The sequence below is a fragment of the Rutilus rutilus genome (genome assembly GCF_951802725.1).
Source record: "Rutilus rutilus genome assembly, chromosome: 2".
Classification (NCBI taxonomy): domain Eukaryota; kingdom Metazoa; phylum Chordata; class Actinopteri; order Cypriniformes; family Leuciscidae; genus Rutilus; species Rutilus rutilus.
The window spans coordinates 31,705,405-31,723,268 of record NC_140210.1 but is presented as its reverse complement, the minus strand read 5'-3'; the positions used below and the strand labels follow the sequence as shown (position 1 = coordinate 31,723,268).

Sequence of the window (17,864 nt, the reverse complement as noted above, 5' to 3'; positions counted from 1 at the left end):
TGATTGAAGTTACAAAATTTGAGCATTTATTGGGACTAGCACATATGCCACCTTCAGTCTCACTTACTGATGTGATATGAAATCTGTTGGCACAGGAATCTTGCAATTAATATCAAATTGGAACACACACACAGTCAATTAACAGCATCCTGCTGAACTACATAAGAGGTCACATCTATACAGCAGGGATTTAAACTGTGATCCCTGCTATAAGATCCATCTCTACTTCAATAATTACTTCTATCAGCTCCAGCTCCTTTCAGATATGAAAAACTGCAAGAAACCTGCTCCCAGACTACACTGGGGGTCTTTTCATTAATATCTTGTTCATTTCAAATTATTTATCTCTCTTATAAATCATTTTAAGAACCTTCAGTGTTTAACATTAATTGTAATTATTCATAAAATGGATCAGGCTGCTGAAGCGAACAGCTTTAATAATACACGTTTGTTATTTCTCAGCACGGAAGTCGAAGAAGTTGGGAAAGATGAAAAGCATTAGCGAGGATTCTTCCCTGCAGAACTCAAAGGAAGGGCCTCCGTTTCTGACCTCCGAGAAAGAGTTGAGCTCATCCACCGCTCTCGTCCCCCACGTCCCCACGGTAGCACCGTTTCTGTCCCCAACCGTGTGTAGCGTCCTGGAGCTCATAGAGCCTGAAGTTGTGTTCGCTGGATATGACAACACACAGCCCGACACAACCGACCACCTGCTCACCAGCCTCAACCAGCTCGCCGGCAAACAGATGATCCGAGTGGTCAAGTGGGCCAAAGTACTTCCAGGTACGATTCCAAGGCAAATTTTGGTTGTTTCTCAGATTCCGTCTTCGTCTTCCGCACTTTCAGATTGGCAGGGTTATTCAAGGTGAAGTATTCGTTGAGCTGTTAGTCTCTGAAATGTGCTTAGAAACCATTATTACAATCCTTGACCTGTCAGGTGCTTTGGTATAGTTTAGTAAGGTGGTCATCTTCAAATTCAAAAGACAATTTAGATAAATCAAGAAGTTCTATATCTTGAGCCCATGCTTTCAACAAGCACTGACACTTGAGAAAAATGTAAGGGTTGACCTTTATATTCACCATTCAAAAGTTTTGGGTCAGTCAGATTTGTTCATGCTTTTGAAAGTCTCTTATGCTCACCAAGGCTGTGATAATTTGACCAAGAATCTGGTAAAAAAATATATTGTGAAATATTATTACAGTCTAAAATAACTTTTTTATTTTATTTTAAAATGTAACTATTATTCCTGTGATGGCAAAGCTGGCCATTACTCCAAAATCATTCCAATATGCTGGATTCTCTGATGAACAGAAAGCTACAAAGAACCTCATTTATTTGAAACCTTTTTTATAACATCTTTACGATCACCTTTGGTCAATTTAATGCATCCTTTCTGAATAATAATAATATTATGAATTTATTTGTAAAAAAATCTTACTGACTCCAAACTTTTGAATGGTAGTGTATGTCCACAAGCTTCCGAGTTAATTTTTAAAATCATGTCAAAAGTAGGTTGCCTTATCATATAGAGGAATCAAAGGTTGATCGATTGAGAATCACTAGCATATGTTGCATAAATCGCAACAAAACATCCCATGCAACTCATATTAAATATTTGATAAAAATCTGTTTTTGCCTTTCTGAATTAAGTTTTCAAGGTACCTTGCTACAAGACGGTCATTTGCTGTATTGCAATTATTTGATACCAGGGTGTCTGCTTGCTATATCCGGATATATAAATAGAAGGCTGAAAACACACCAGGGCAAACTGGCTCACTGACTTTCAAAGACTTCCCAGTCAGGCTTTGGGCAGTCAATGCATCACACGCTCAGCCAATCTACAAGTGATGACTTGCAGATGTTCATTATTAGTTATTTTGTTCTATATCCACATTGTTCTGTGATTCACATGTGATTTTAATCCACTTTAAGAGTCAAAAACAGCTGATAAGGATGATAATTTGAAAACAAAAAAAAGTGTATTTCAACACTTAAGTTTAAGTTTTGTAAGTTTGTGCAAATTTCATTGACAATAATTTCAGATTATAAATGGATAATGTAAGAAAATGATCATTTATAAGAAAGGATAACACAAGGGACGCTGAGAGATTGCCTGGAACGTTACTGTAAAAAAGAAATATTACATTGAATTTGCATATTGCAGGCAAGCCAAAAATAGTCTATGCTTCACCGATACGTTTATACTGTAGTGTGTCCTCGTGTGGCTAAAATTATAGCTTGTGGGTGACTTCACAGCTCTCAATGTGAGTCTTGGCAAGACTCCAGTCTGCTGTATTGGTAACAGTCTTTGACAACAGGACAATGAGTGGAAACCTTCAGTGATTCATGTAAATCTGATTGTGCCGAGTGCACTGCAAGACTTTTTCATTTGTGAACAAATTTCAGCAGGTCTAGAATCGACCTTACACTGTTAGATTCGCAACAGCCACACGCATTACATTAACTAAATAAGTAAATAAGACTTTACTTGCTCTTTCCATACATAATGTTACTATCCACATCCACTAGGTCTCTTTTAAAATAACAGTATGAATGTTCTATCATTATTTACTCATCTTCATATCATTCTGAACCCTTATGCTCTCATTTTTCTGTGGAACACAACAATTACAATTTTTGAACCGGCTTTTGCCATATATTAAATGTTCATAGTTACAAAGAGTTTTTTTGTGAACAAAAGCACAGCATAGTATATTTATTTTGTTTCTTAGAGCCTACAGTTATGGCTCAATAGCTCTGCTTCAGGGCAAGTCATGCCCCCGAGTATCCCATATGTCTCTTTGCTCTGTGTTAATTTGCCCTTTCCCTCCCCGCCCCTCCCCCCCCAGGTTTCCGCAGTCTACCCATTGAGGACCAAATCACGCTGATCCAGTATTCCTGGATGTGTCTCTCCTCCTTCTCCCTCAGCTGGAGATCCTACAAACACACCAACGCCCAAATGCTCTACTTCGCCCCTGACCTCGTCTTCAACGAGTAAGCTAACTCACACAAAGCATGTTTACTTCATTTAGAGATGTTGATTTCCGTAATATTCTGAATATTTTAAGTAAATGGAACCAAAAAAAAAAATATATTATTTTCAATAAACTACAACACACAGATAAGCATTGGCTTTAGATTAACCCTGTCTATGGAATTTGGTGCTTCAAGTTACACAAGTTAAGATAATGATACAAAATGATAAACTCAATAAGCATGTTCCCAGCAGGCCTACGACTGTGACCTCAAACCTGTCACTTCAATTACTCCTCTAGGAAATACATTTTCCCTATAAACGCTTCTTGATAACATTTTATCAGGGCAGAGTTAGGTCAATGGGCCACATAATCAGGACAATCGACAAGAAGTGTTGAGTGGAAAGAGTGTGATTGTGTGCTTTTCAAAGCTAAATGTCCATTTATTGAGTGCAGAGTGAGAAGGGGAAAAATAGAGCACAGTGACCCCTGCAGGTAAATTGGAGTACTTCATTGTATTTGCCAAATGACTTGGAAAGAACTTGGGCAGTTACTGAATTAATTGGCATGAATACATATTAATATATGCTCAGCACCTTATGTGCGACTTTCACACATCCTGATGACAAACAGTCACGCATATTTTCTGGCACGCTGACACAGTTCTGAACGAGCTCTGTTGCTTTAAATCTTGAACAATTAGCAGTCCTTCAGCACAGCCTCCTGACATGAATCTGTTTATATATGGGATTGTGACAACAATCCAAGGGTTGTTCTGCAGGTAATGTAAGCTATGCACTGCAGGCAGCAGAGTGTAGCCCTCCACAACATATAAAAAAATAAAAAACGATATATATATATATATGTATATCATATATAAACAGATTCATAGTTTGTATATACCATGTATATACCATGCATATATATATGCAGTTCATTCTTTTATTATTACATTTTAATATTGGGTTTTAAGGACATTTTGGTCGCCAAATGTCCAATGTAAAATCTAGGTCCTGAATCAAAACCAGTTGAGAAGCACTGCAGGACTAGCGCAGCAGTGCCCTTAAAAGATATTGATTGAAAACATTGTATGTCTACCTTGAAACAAAAGTTTCCAGGTATCGAGTTGCGACACTTTTCAGTGTCCTCTAAAAGTATGTCAAAAGGAGCCAGAAATATAAGTTCACATATGTATGGTGATCTGCTGTGTTATGCACACTGCTCATAATATTCATTAACATCACTTTAAATAAAAAACTCTCCATAGCAACTTAAAGAAGAAAAGACATTTTTCTTCTGTTGTTCTCAACAAAATCGATCATTTATGTGAGAATGTGTATGGTGTAAATAAAAGGAATAATGAGAAAAGCAATTGCAACGAAACCATAAACTGAGATTCTTACAGATGCTGAAACGAGGAATTGAACTCTTTTCTCATTCCATCTGAAACCAGAAGGTTAGAATATTAAATAAAAATCTCTCTGGACTGGAAGAATGGGAAGACAGAATCAGTTCTGGCAGACAAACCTGATCACAGAATGACTGCAGGTTAGACGGCTTTGGAAGACAGATATTGTACATGCATTCACCTAGTCAGGTATACAGAAAGACAGACACACCTAGAGCCAAACAAACTAGCAGATCAGAAAATCTTATCGAGTAAATTATTAACCAGCCAAGAAAGTGTCAAGATGAAACCAAAAGTTGTAAGTAAAATAGATTGTGATGGATTCATTCTGCGATCTATTGAAGCCTTTGTGAACATAGTTGTCTTTATTTCAGGCCACAAAGATAGAATTCGTTACATTTATGCATTAGGAAGAGGCTTTAATCCAAAGTGAGTTCAAGGTATAAAGCATTGCCTGGGAATCAAACCCACGACCTTGGCATTGCAATGCTGTGCTCCTCACTTCAGAAATCATTCTGATAGGCTGTTTTGGTGTTCAAGAAACATTTCTTATTATTATCCATGTTGAAAACAGCTTTTATATATTAAGTACTATTTTCATAGCAATTTTTGAAAATGTGACAATGAGGTTGTTTACTACAGATCCTCTCAATTTCTCTCCCAGGGAACGTATGCGGCAGTCAGCCATGTACGATCTGTGTGTGGGCATGCGGCAGGTGAGCCAGGAGTTTGTCCGTCTACAGCTAACTTACGAGGAGTTCCTTGCCATGAAGGTTCTGTTGCTGCTCAGCACAGGTGAGATTGTGTGCACAGATCTTACACGTGTGTTTCAAACAGAGCCACAACATACCGAGAGCCAGCCAACAATACAGGGAAATAAGCAAACGCATGAATGAATGGATGGCTTCTCTCGCCACGTTTACCTTTAGTACCCGAACTGAGTACGTGGGTGTGTGAGGTAAGAGACATTTGATGGATCACATTAATTGAGACAACAAATTGTAAACAGTACTCTTTCCTTTTAGCGTGGGTGGCTGAAATAATATTTAGGCATATTCATAATTAATACTGTATAAAAAGTGTTCCATACATATTAGATATACTATAATTGATTATTATTAGGGGTTCAAGCACGAAGTGCTGAAACCCTATTGTAATTGTGCTGATTTTTATTATTATTATTTTTCTTCTGCCGTAAAATGCATCGTGCAGCCCAAACCGTAAGAGCTGGAACCTTGAAACTTTGCCAGATGGTAGTACAAAAATCGAGGAGAGGTTATCAAAATATGACCCAGATTGGCCCATAGGTGGCGCTGTAATGACCACATTTACTAAATTGCTCATAACTCCTAGACAGTTTGTCCTAGAGTCTCAATTTTAGCATCACTGTGATCCCTGGATCCAGACGGACAACATGGCTATCTCCAAAAAAAGCTTTCTAAATAAATCTTAATGTCTTAAATGCTTATGTGCTTAAAGGCCTTAAATGCTTGAACCCCGATAAATGCTGCTTGCAGCTTTAAAGGTGCATTATGCTACTTTTCATGTTAAAAATACCCGTTTTTCTAACCCATACATGCTTAAACAATTGCCTGATGGGCTGAATGAGCCCTTCTATGATCACTGCGATTGCCTCTATAATCCTGTACAGTAAAATAAATAAGAGGGATTCGGGACGGAATCGACTGGGCGTGACGTCATGCGCGTTCACGCTCACCTGGCTATGTCTGGCAGGTTTGTGTATTCGCCGCCATTATCCGCATCAGCGAAGACAACTCAAGCGACTTTTGCAAAAGTAGAAGATGTATTCAAAGAGACCGGCTTCTAGTTCATCCCAAACCCCAACGCAAACTCCACGTAACCGCGTGCACAACTCTGGTTGCAGTTTCGCGTGTCGCCAGAAGGGGGCATAGTTCTGCAAAAACTCAGAGACTTGCGCAATGCACCTTTAATTACTTATATTATTGCTAATTATTATTTAATAATATAATAGATTATTAGCCTGACAAGCCAGACCCACATCATGATGTTGGGTCTGGGAACACACCATTGGCAGGGCTCAGTCCGAGGGGCGGGATAAACGGTTGTCTTTCAAATTCCCTCTGCACACAATAGGATAGCGCTACAACCAACCAGAGCGTATTCCCACCAGCGGAGCTAGTTGATCAATTTAACTTTTGCCGTATCCGCTCGGCAAAACTACGAACACATCTTCCTTTTTTTCTTTGTTCTTTTCTCAAAGAAAAGCTTAACTCCAAGTCTTCCAGAGTCGCGGCCCAAAGCCGATTCGAAAGACCCATCTTCTTTGTTTTCAAGAAGCAGGGAATTCACGCGGAACCATCGCAACTCTGTCATCATCATGTTAAGCCCGCCCACCAACTCTATACACGATGTGACTGGCCTGACTAGAGTTTGTTTTTTCCAGTTCGCAAGCCAACGGAGAGTCGCTAGGGTGCATCTAGATTTCTAGGCTAATAGATTAAAATATAATGTAATGTAATGTAATGTAATGTAATATACAGCCTTTTGGATGCTAGATCAGTTTAGCTCTCATATAGTGTACAAGATCAGCACACACACTCAGATCAGGTAGACTCACCCATGGCTTACAGCATATGAGACTGAGGGAAAGTTTGAGGTCTGATTTTAGGATCCACAACCACTTGCTGATCCCTTGGAGCCTTTCCAGAAAGCCCTGCTGTACTTAATAAAATCCAGTCAGGAGATGGGCATTGCTCCAAGAACTGGTGTTTTTCTCTCCAAAAAAAGAGCTTCATGGAAGGAGAGAGAACGGGAGAAATGTAGTCAGGGATGGTACATAATTGAAGAGCTGAGGGTTTTGATGGAGCAAATTTTTTTTTTTAAATCAACATAACAAATAAAACTTAGATGTCCTTTGCGGACTACACTCTTGATGGAGCTTATGTATGTCATTACTGTTTTAAGGGGTAATGATATATGCTGTGCTGTCCAACATGTAGGAGATCTGCTGGGAAGAGCTGTTTTGTTTTATAAATAAACTGGTATTTGAATTTCACTGGAAAATCAACCCATTACACAAATCATTGTGGATTAGAGCGCATCGTTATGATCTACTTTATATGCAAATGTTTTGTTTCTACTAATGCTGTTGTATTGTGTACATGTTATCTTATGTTATGATTACAGCTTAATGTTTTGTTTTTTTATATTGTAGCATTTTAAGAAATGTTTTATTTTGGTTATTTTTAATGTGTTATCAACCTTTTTGCTTTGCTAAAGCTATTGTGTCATGCCTCGTACTGTGGGGCTCCAGGGCTGCTGTAGTTTTTGTACAGAGAGAGAGAGAGAGAGAGGGAGAGAGAGAGAGAGGGAGAGGGAGAGGGAGAGGGAGAGGGAGAGGGAGAGGGAGAGGGAGAGGGAGAGGGAGAGGGAGAGGGAGAGTGAGAGGGAGAGAGAGAGGGAGAGAGAGAGAGAGAGAGAGACTGTTATTCCTCTTTGACCTTGGCTAAGGTTTCAGAAGCCCTGCAGGCTCTCACATGACCTTATTTGCAATGGTAGTGTTGACCTGCTAAAGAGTAAGTCACTAAACTAAATCCTCTCTTGTTTTTTGGCTCTTTTTTTTTTATAAAGTCCAGTTAAGCTTTATTTTTTTTTAAAAATTTTTGGCTTGTGGTTGACCCAGACATTAGGAAAGAAATATTCTCACAGATGCTGCTTTTGTGCAAAAAGCAATATGTCTAAAATTCAAGGTGTCATTGTGATGGTATTGTTATCAGTGTTAATTTCCTTGACAGAAGTCTTTTGTTGAGTGAATCTTACATTCTTTTTCATCAGCAATTACACCGTGTACGTCAACGTATTTGGACAGCTATTTATTTTATGTTATGTCTTTGCATTATACAACAAAATATAAAATGAAGTAGCATTAATTTGAAAGAGATACGACAGGCAACCTGTTTAAGCTTTTAAATGATAAAAGTACAAATTTTAAGTTAAATTAATATAAGTTTAGCTCAATCGACAACACTTAATTTTTTATTTTGACAAATTAATTTAATAATTAAAATTAATAATAAAAAGATTTACAGTTAATGTGGCCAATCCGTGAACGTTAAAATACTCACTTGTGTAATAGTATATCAAGACATAAACAATAAGCAAGTCAATATGCACATAGTTTTAGTAAGAAAAAAAAGCTTACTAATCTGTGTAAAGACATAAGCGCAATTTTAGTGTTGCCATGACAAAATCCAAAATATTTTTTATAATATTGTAAGCTTTACATTTCTGTTTTTAAAACCCCCAAAAATGGCCTCATTAATTTCCATTTTAAGTGCCTCACCATTACCTTGTTTTTTTTTTTTGTTTTTTTTTTTTTAAATCAAAAATATTTGTTGTGGTATTCAACATAATGCCACAAGTGTTGTTGATTGACCTTAATTTTATTGAACCCTCTGTATCTCCACATCTAAATTTGTTACTATCAATAGCATCCGTTTTATGTTAATCTACAGAACAGTGTATTAATCAGTGTGCTGACTCATCGTCGCCTCATTAACTGACTCTTCCTGTCAGATATGTCAACAAAATGACAGATTCTACTGGCAGAAGAATGTATTTCTTTTGACAAGACACCAATTAGCGTGGCGTAATCACCCCACATTGTATTCAGTGGGTCTCTAAATGGCAGCCTGTGGCTAAAGAGGCTGGATGTGGGTCAGTGGGAGAGAAGAAAACAGGGGGAGGTGACCGTGGGTTTAACACACACCTGCTGATGAACGAAGGTGCTTTTCATTCAACACACAGAGTCGAGAGCTTGAACCATCCTGAAGGACTTCTTGTTGTAATTTGGTAATGTTAACAAAATGTGTAATCTTTTTAAGTCAAGTCAAGTCAAATCTCCTTTATTTATATAGCGCTTTTTACAATACAGATTGTATCAAAGCAGCTTCACACTGATGACATGAAAATAATACGACAAAGTTTGTTTCTAGAAGAAAATTGCATCATCGTCCACCTGAAGTAAGGCAGATCAGTAATATTGTTGAATATTAAATGTCCCCAACTAAGCAAGCCAAAAGCCAAGGTGACAGTGGCAAGGAATCAAAACCTTGAAGAAAAAAAACCTTGGGAGAACCCAGGCTCAGTCGGCGGGCCAGTTCTCCTCTGGCCAACGAACGAGCAGTGTATGATTATGATTCAGGCAGCATTACAAGTCAGAAGTCAGATTAGATCAGAACATTCACAATATTTATCCAGTTCCATCTGGTTGGAGGTCAGAGTCATCACGCCGGTATGGAGACGAGTTTGTTGAGGTGTCCATGAGGCCTTCACAGGGCTGATGAGGCTGGTACTTCAGGGATGCGTTGTGGTCGTGTCCAGGCGCAGGTTCACTGTCTGATCTGGACACGGCCCGGATCCGGCTGACTTCAGTAAAACTCGGAATAAGCGGAAAGACTAACTTTAGTGTAGATGCCATTCTTCTTATGATGTAACGTGTACATCGGGTGTTATAGGATCGGGTACCTAATCTATGCAGCCTAATAATCATTTTAACTGATTTGAGTAATAGAAATGTATAATGTTCTATATGAATGCCGGGTAAAAGAGATGTGTTTTTAGTCTAGATTTAAACTGACAGAGTGTGCCTGCTTCCCGGACAATGCTAGGGAGACTGTTCCAAAGTTTAGGTGCTAAATAGGAAAACGATTTACCGCCAGCAGTTGATTTTGACATTCTAGGTATTATCAACTGGCTGGAATTTTAGTTAGTTCCGTGCTAAGAATTGGGAACATGTTTGTGCCTTAAGGCAACACTGAGTATTGTTAAATGATGTTGGTTCTTGCATTTTAATAATTTCCATAATTATCACTACAACCTTACGGTGCTGCTAGGTAATTGCTTTTTTAGCATATACTGGTTTGTCTGCAAAAACGTATTGTTATTATCAAAATCACTTTGAGACAAACAGAAATGAAAGAATGGGGTGCAACAAATCTACTAATTTCATCAGAATAGACGCTATTTGCATGTTGTTGAAAGATGGGTAGAAAGAGGGTGAGGACGAGCTGTTTCTTTTTCAGCCGTCCAGAAGCTGAATGTCATTTCACGTTGTTGGCTGTTGGCCATAAGTGCACTTGTTCTCTACACGATAGGAGAGAATTACTCCCTTCAACCTGAATGAGATTCTATCTCTCATCTGCCAAAAGTGAAAGTACCTTTTAGTACTTTGAGTTAATCCTGAATAACTTTACACGAGGGAACATTAATCACCTGAGAAGGTAGACTGCGAGACAGACAGATTAGATGGAAGGATGAATAAAGAGACTGACATAGAGACAGATGCATCTTAAAGGAAATAGTGTTGTTTTACTCTCTACTAACCTAAACTCTCTAACGGTTATGGTAATGGTTAGAGTCGGACTGTTAACCCAAAGGTTGTGGGTTCGATTCTCAATAGAGCTGGTAAGTCCCGCCCCCTTCGCTAACCCCGCTGGACCTCTAGGTTGAAAAATCGTCAATGCAAGTGAATGGGAGAAAATCATTATTTTCTGGTCCCGTTTGAATTGTGCCATGAATGTGAACATATGTTGTCTGTGAATTTTTTATATAATCTTTCATGTTACGAGTTTGACAGTATATGGTATGATTCCTTGGCTAGCAGTTGTGGAAAAGACATAACGAGAAAGACTACATGTCGCCTATGTGACGTCACCCCATAAAGTTGACTTACCCGTGGTTTTCGCCAAACTCAACGATTTTGTCCTCTCCCTGAAAGAAGGCGGTGAAGTGCACCAAAGACACAGTCATGTTTAGCGGGATCCGTGAGCTAGTGTCCGTGTGCGAATGGTGGTGACGTTTCAAACGCGTCGAAAGCAGCGAAGAGCTGTAGTCCACAAAGTGCTCTCACACAAAGTCTAACCGTAACAAACTTCTACCCGCTAAATTGTAGCATTCTTCACACGAAAGATTATATAAAAAATTCACAGACAACATATGTTCACATTCATGGCACAATTCAAACGGGACCAGAAAATAATGATTTTCTCCCATTCACTTGCATTGACGATTTTTCAACCTAGAGGTCCAGCGGGGTTAGCGAAGGGGGCGGGACTTACCAGCTCTATAGCGGCAGGAAATGACTGGAGCAAGGCACCTAACCCCCAAAAGCAAAAATGGCTGCCCACTGCTCCGGGTGTGTGTGTCCTCGGTTTGCAGTGTGTGTGTGTGTGTGTTCACTACTCACTGCTCCTAATGTGTGTGCACTAACTTGGATGGGTTAAATGACTTATTCAGTGGGTTACCATTCTTGGCCTTCATATGTCATTTTCACTTTCATATAGCGAGTACTGGCCGCTGTAACAAAGTGACATCCTTTTTTTATTGACAGTGCCCAAAGATGGTCTGAAGAACCAAGGGGCATTTGAGGAGATGCGGGTGAATTACATCAAGGAGCTCCGCCGCTCAGTTGGGAAAGCCACTAACAATTCTGGCCAGACATGGCAGCGCTTCTTCCAGCTCACCAAGCTATTGGACGCCATGCATGAAGTAAGTCGAAACACTCCCCTGTTATAGGCTAATAGATCAAAGTCAGATGCAAATCTGCTGTAATTATCCAGAGTAAGTTTATTAAGCTCATTGGTTTCTCACAACGGTTCCCTTAAGAGGCACTCATACACATCTAGAAATCCTAACTATACCTCAATAAACTAATCCCTGTCATGTAAGATATACCTCTTCTGATATCCAGAAGGTCTGTCATAATTATGCTCATTTTAATTTTAAATAGCATTCAAGCAAAGCAGTTTTAAGGTTCTTGAAAAAATGTGTTGCCAAAACTAAATAATCAGCTTTTGTATTGTCATTGCACTAAAGCCACAATAAATTAAATCATTCTCCAGAAAATACTTTGTATTAAGTTGACTATCCTTTTTCTACCCACTATTAAATGTAAGATATTTAAGCTTTGTTTTTAAAGGCTGTCATTAAGCTCATGATTTATGACAAGATACATTCTTTGCACTAAACTTATTTAATATCCTAAGTTAACATCCTTGGGGTCCTCAGTTTGAAAACCCCAGATGTAAATAAAAGGGATGTAGTTTATAGAATTTGTTTCTAGTAGTATAAATCATCAGCTTTATTTTAATAGTGTCTGTAGTAAGTGCAGACCCCATTCTGACTAAAAAAATTGACATCTAAATACATAAATCTGTTCTTATTTAAATCAAATATATTTGTCCAAAAAAAATTAAATAATCAGAATGAGCTGATATTTATGCATCCTCAAGAAGTGACTCACAAATGTTTATGTGATGTTTATCAAAAACATTCATGTTTAAAATCACTGGATGTTAAAATATTACTGCTTTATTACAGTATATTCCACATATTTATTTTAATATTAATATTACAGATTATTAAAGAGTTATGTCAAGTGTGCATTCAAATGAAAAACTGCCATCCTTCATGTTGCCACTGAGAGATGAGAGCCGCAGTTCATTTCTGAGAGCTGTTCATTTCTAATCACTTTCTGCATTGCTGCCAGCTCAACATGTTGTAATAGCACACAAAAGTACTGGAAAAGACGTTTTGAATTGCACTTGAGGGTGAAGAACACTTGACAGCAGTGTTGATTTATTAATTTGTAAGATGAAGAGAAACAAGTTCTGCCTTAAAGCGCTTTGGTCAGTTAGACGGAGCATCCATAAATGAGCTCAGCCGCTATACTGTCTTTTCTTTTCTAATACATCAATACATGTTTACCCAGACTCATGTTTCACCAGAGCATTAATGATAAGCACTGTCATCTTGAATTAAATATGACAGTTCCCTTTGACTGAAGTGTCCCCTCTCTCTTTACAGCTTGTGGGGAGCCTGTTGGACTTTTGTTTCTACACTTTCCGTGAATCCCAGGCTCTAAAAGTCGAGTTTCCCGAGATGTTGGTGGAAATTATCAGTGACCAGATACCAAAGGTGGAGTCAGGCCTAACAAACACCCTCTACTTTCACAAGAAATGACTGAAAGCTTGCAAAAGGAGGGAAAAATGAAGGATCAAATGAGAGGAAAAACAGAGGACTCCCAGCCCTCAGAGAGCGAAAAAGAGCAAGCCCGCTATGCACAAAAGCAAGGCGTAACGTGAGGCTTGGTTTAAAGCCATATAAGGCTTGCGTAGTGAGGGAAGGCAAAGAGTGATCTCTGTACCCGGCCAACAGAGAAGAACTCATATTTCATGTGACTGAGCGTTTCTTACCCCCAAAGACAATGCTGACAATGTTCTATATGGATATGAAGCCATATTCTTTGGTAAAGCTATAGTGCACAGTCACATGTGAATACATCACACACACACACACAGTAATATGGGCCCACACACTAGACATATCCTTGACTCCCAGACCTGTCAATCTGCCAGTAAATGCCATTGCATTCTTATATAACTCTCTCAAATTTCAAGATTCAGTAACAAAACTGCTCGTTATAGCTGGTTAAGACAGAAATATCTCCACAACCGTATCACTTTCAAGAAACAGAAGATTAAATTGGGGTGTTTGCAAAGACGAAATGAGAAAGGACATAATCAAGGGCTACAATACATTAAATTAAGCTGAATTGTGACTAATTGGTGCATACAAGTTATTGTAGAAAGAATCAAATCTAAATTTATCTGCAAAAATGGCATCAATGTATATTTTGATGACTTGAAGTGTTTACATGGAGAGACCTGGCCACGCTGATGGAGTGCTGTGGTGGCCCGATAATTGATAAGCTGAAAAATGGCAGCTCGACAAAAATGCTATTGGATAGGAGAATTTTATTTTATTTTTTACATTTGCAATACAGCAAATATTATAGCTCGTCTTGTAAAAAAAAAAAAGAAAGATCACGCAGACACACATGCCACATTTTGTGTGCGAGCTAGGACTGTAGCAAATTTAGTGAATTGTACCTAAGCTGTTACTAAACCAGCTCCCTTTTGACGTTAAGGAAAACGCAGTACTAATTTACAGTTCCAGAGGAGAAAAGCATTTTATACGATTGTAAAGTTTTTGTTTCGTTTCAAAGAATCAATCCAGCTAGAAGCCATTTTCTAACAAGGGGCTTCTGTTTTCTTAACGTAAAAAGTAGACGATTTTCAGTAGCAGCACATGTACAGTTAGATACAGTATGTGATTAATCAGCTTTTTTGAAGCATACAGCTTTCATATTAGTAAACGACAATAACAGTAACCTGCTCATAAACACAATATATGTGTATCTTATGATTATAATTGTGGCTTGTAGGCATATTTTTCAAACGTTGTACATAGGAAGTTTCTGATTTAAACCACCTTGCAATTAAAACCTGGCTATTTTTGGAAAATACCAGTCGACTTGAGAGTACTTGAGTGAATTATATCTAAAAAAGGAATTTGGACCACTGTTTCATGTTTCATAACCCCACTGTGCTACTGATGGAATCAAAAGAGGTACTGCTTGTTCTGAAATGCTGTGAGTCTGAGGACAATGAAGGTTTGTGTGCGTTTTGTGCATTTGTGTGTGTGTGTATTTGTTTTTCTGTTTCTCTCAAATTCCCTAAATCCACAAGAAAGCTTCATTTTTGAGAGGGCATTGTTGGTTTTCTCTGTGATAGGATTAGTATGATGCTATTGGCTGATTTTGATTTGCACAGACACGATAATGTGATAATTGGTATATTTGATGTTCTGCTATTGTGTTGGTTATGTAATGTGCTTTGGGTGGGGGGTGGGGGTCAGTATGGAAGGTTTGTGAACTGGAAAGGTCCAATAACTTTTGATGTTTGCTTTTGTGATGTAGCTGGTTGGTGGTAAGCGACTGTTGGAGGACAAAAATCATAATTATAATAGTTCAAAAAGAACAAATCAATCAATCTGTGGTACCCAGGCAAACCCTATTTTCACCGACCTGTCAATACACTGTATGTCGAAAGTTTTTTATGGACCTCAAACTAGACGTTGCAAAGGTATTTACAGTAGTCTCTCCCCCCCCCCCCCCCCCCCAACCCCAACCAACCTTTCCCTTTTTTAAATACACAGATATATACATATAAAAGAATAGATGTTAAAAGGCTCATAGGATGTGAAGTATTTTTGAGAGATTCTATTTTGCTGGACACAATATATTAGTAATTTGTCTAAAAAGAGTATATGAGATCTTTTGTAAAGTGAAATGTTTATGCATGCTTTTTTGAAAAGATGTTTACAGTGTATTTAAGAAGGGAAACTTGTGCCTTTTTTTCTCACAAAAGTTACCATTTTACAGTATCTATTGTAAATAAATCAGAGAATTATTATGTTGAGTTGTATGGAACATTTCTATATTAAATATTTGTCGGCCATCGGGATGTCACACATTTCCCCCTTAACAGTTACTGACTGACCGTAGTCAATCAGAATCCAGAGCAAGACCCAGAGAGCATGATAGATACACATTTTTATTTTATTTTTCACATCATTTATTTACTTTTCACAGCAAGAGAGACTTGTTTACTCCCTGAATGTCACTAACTTTAAACTTGTCATTTTGGTCTGTAGTAATGTGAACTAATTGTATGTTTTTGTGTTTTTTTTACCCATCGCTTCGCATACAAATCTAAAAAAAACAAACAAAACAAAAAAACAAACAAAAAAACAACAACAAACAAACAAAAAAACACAACACAGTGCTCACTTCAGAGGTTAGCTAGATTATGCGGAAAGGAAAAGTACTTGTGGTTGCCAAAAAATGTTTTTCCCAGAATTTTTTAAGTAAATATATACAGAAAAATCAAACCAAGCAAGAAAAAATTGCAAATTAACTCTTTAGTTTTGCACTGTTAGAAATTTTTTTTTTATCTGTGTTTCACAAGTCATTGATGTCTTGTGAACTAGCAATGCTCTATATTATTATTATTTAAACAGTATATGAAAAATATATGGAATTTTTAAAAGAGTACACAAAAAATTCAACATTTATGTAAGAAAAACGTAAAGACAGAACTAGGGCAGGGAGCACAACTGAACCTGAACAGCCTGATATTAATTCAGATGTCTATCAGCAACTTAAAGAGAATATAGAATGCCATGCTTGTTGCAGCATGTTTGCAATTTGCGTTACTCCATCACCAAATGATGAAGCTTGAAATACTAAAAGTTAGTGTGGATCCACTGGATGCTTTTGGGTTGCTTGTTACTTCAGCTTTGAGAGTCTACATAAGACATTTTAGATGTGTTTTTGGGGAGTCTAACATGTAAAACTATGCATTTGTACAAATCACATTACCACCAAGCAGCACCTTTGTGCAAAATAAGGGCAAAGCATGGTCAAGGTAACCAATATGTTGAAACAGAATAAAATGCAGCTTACTAGTGAAAACCCACAGATCTCATTTTGTGTTTGAACATTAACACTCATGTGTTAATGGATTTTGACTTTTTTTGGGGATAAACCTGAATCTGTGTGCTATACATTTGTTTGAAGTGACAAAGCCATATCTCTTTTGTGACAAAAGAGCATTTCCTGTTCATATTTTGATTTTTCCCTTTTTTAAATCAGTGCTTTGTACAATATTTGTTAGCAAATCTCCTCAGTACAGAAATATTCAACGTGAGCAAAAGACAGATGCAATTAGTTCCTCTAAACTGTATATCTTGTTGCAAATCTTGCCATAACTGTGTTTGCAGAAACATCAAGGGATTCCAATAAACCTGTTAACAATTCATTTTTGTGCTCTCTTTCTTTCAGGAATTGGTGTTAATTCTACTGTAAATTTCAGTGTATGTATAACTACACAAATATATTCGATTTCGGCTTTAGAATATCTGCTAATGTTCATCAAGTATTTCAAGTACATTAGCAAGTGTATTTGAGTTTTGATATATTTGAATTTAAGGTCTATAAGTTCTACACAATCTGGTCATCTGTTCAGGATTCATTTAAGGGCAATTTGCAAAGTTTATACTTTTGCATTGCTCTTGTGTGTTTTTTAACTTCAACTCCCGTCGAAAATTTCAGACACAATGGATCTTGTCAGAAAGTACTTTTCCAGCAGCCACTCACTAACTTCCACTGATTCTCAAACTACTGTATGTAAATGACAATACAAATCTGCCAAAAGAATTGGCTAGTGGGGCACTAACTTATTGTGAAGTGTTTTACACATAGGTTCAGTTTGATAATATAAGAAAGAGTTTGAGCACTCCAATGTACAGGTATATACCCAAAAAGACTGAAAAAGTGGACTATTTACAAAAGGTCAATATGTGAAATGTTGTAAATGTTGTCAGGCGTTTAAACAGACAGCAGTTTTTTTTTTGAGTTTCAAACTTACTCTTGTTGACAAACTTTTTACATGGCATCTACCCCTCATGGAGCTGTGAAAGAAGTAGAGGTGTTTGCAGGTCCAGTCATGAAAGCTACAACATTAGAAAGTTGTCCTGACCCTGTAGAGACAGTACTGAAAAAAAAAAAAACAGGTCAAAAGATTACAGCAGAAAGATC

The 17,864-nt window shown here is 37.7% G+C and overlaps 1 protein-coding gene across 2 annotated transcripts in view; it reads left to right on the top strand.

Annotated features, from left to right (window-relative positions):
- nr3c2 (nuclear receptor subfamily 3, group C, member 2) overlaps nucleotides 1–15,973 on the top strand; it is a 75,095-nt gene extending 59,122 nt beyond the window's left edge. For both annotated transcript variants that reach the window (XM_084401517.1, XM_084401518.1), the window contains 5 exons: nucleotides 463–780; nucleotides 2,848–2,992; nucleotides 5,046–5,176; nucleotides 11,754–11,911; nucleotides 13,229–15,973. In XM_084401517.1, coding sequence (XP_084257643.1) covers nucleotides 463–780; nucleotides 2,848–2,992; nucleotides 5,046–5,176; nucleotides 11,754–11,911; nucleotides 13,229–13,384 — 908 coding nt within the window. In that variant the 3' untranslated portion in view covers nucleotides 13,385–15,973. The remainder of the gene's footprint in view (nucleotides 1–462; nucleotides 781–2,847; nucleotides 2,993–5,045; nucleotides 5,177–11,753; nucleotides 11,912–13,228) is intronic.
- Nucleotides 15,974–17,864: the final 1,891 nt, after the last annotated feature.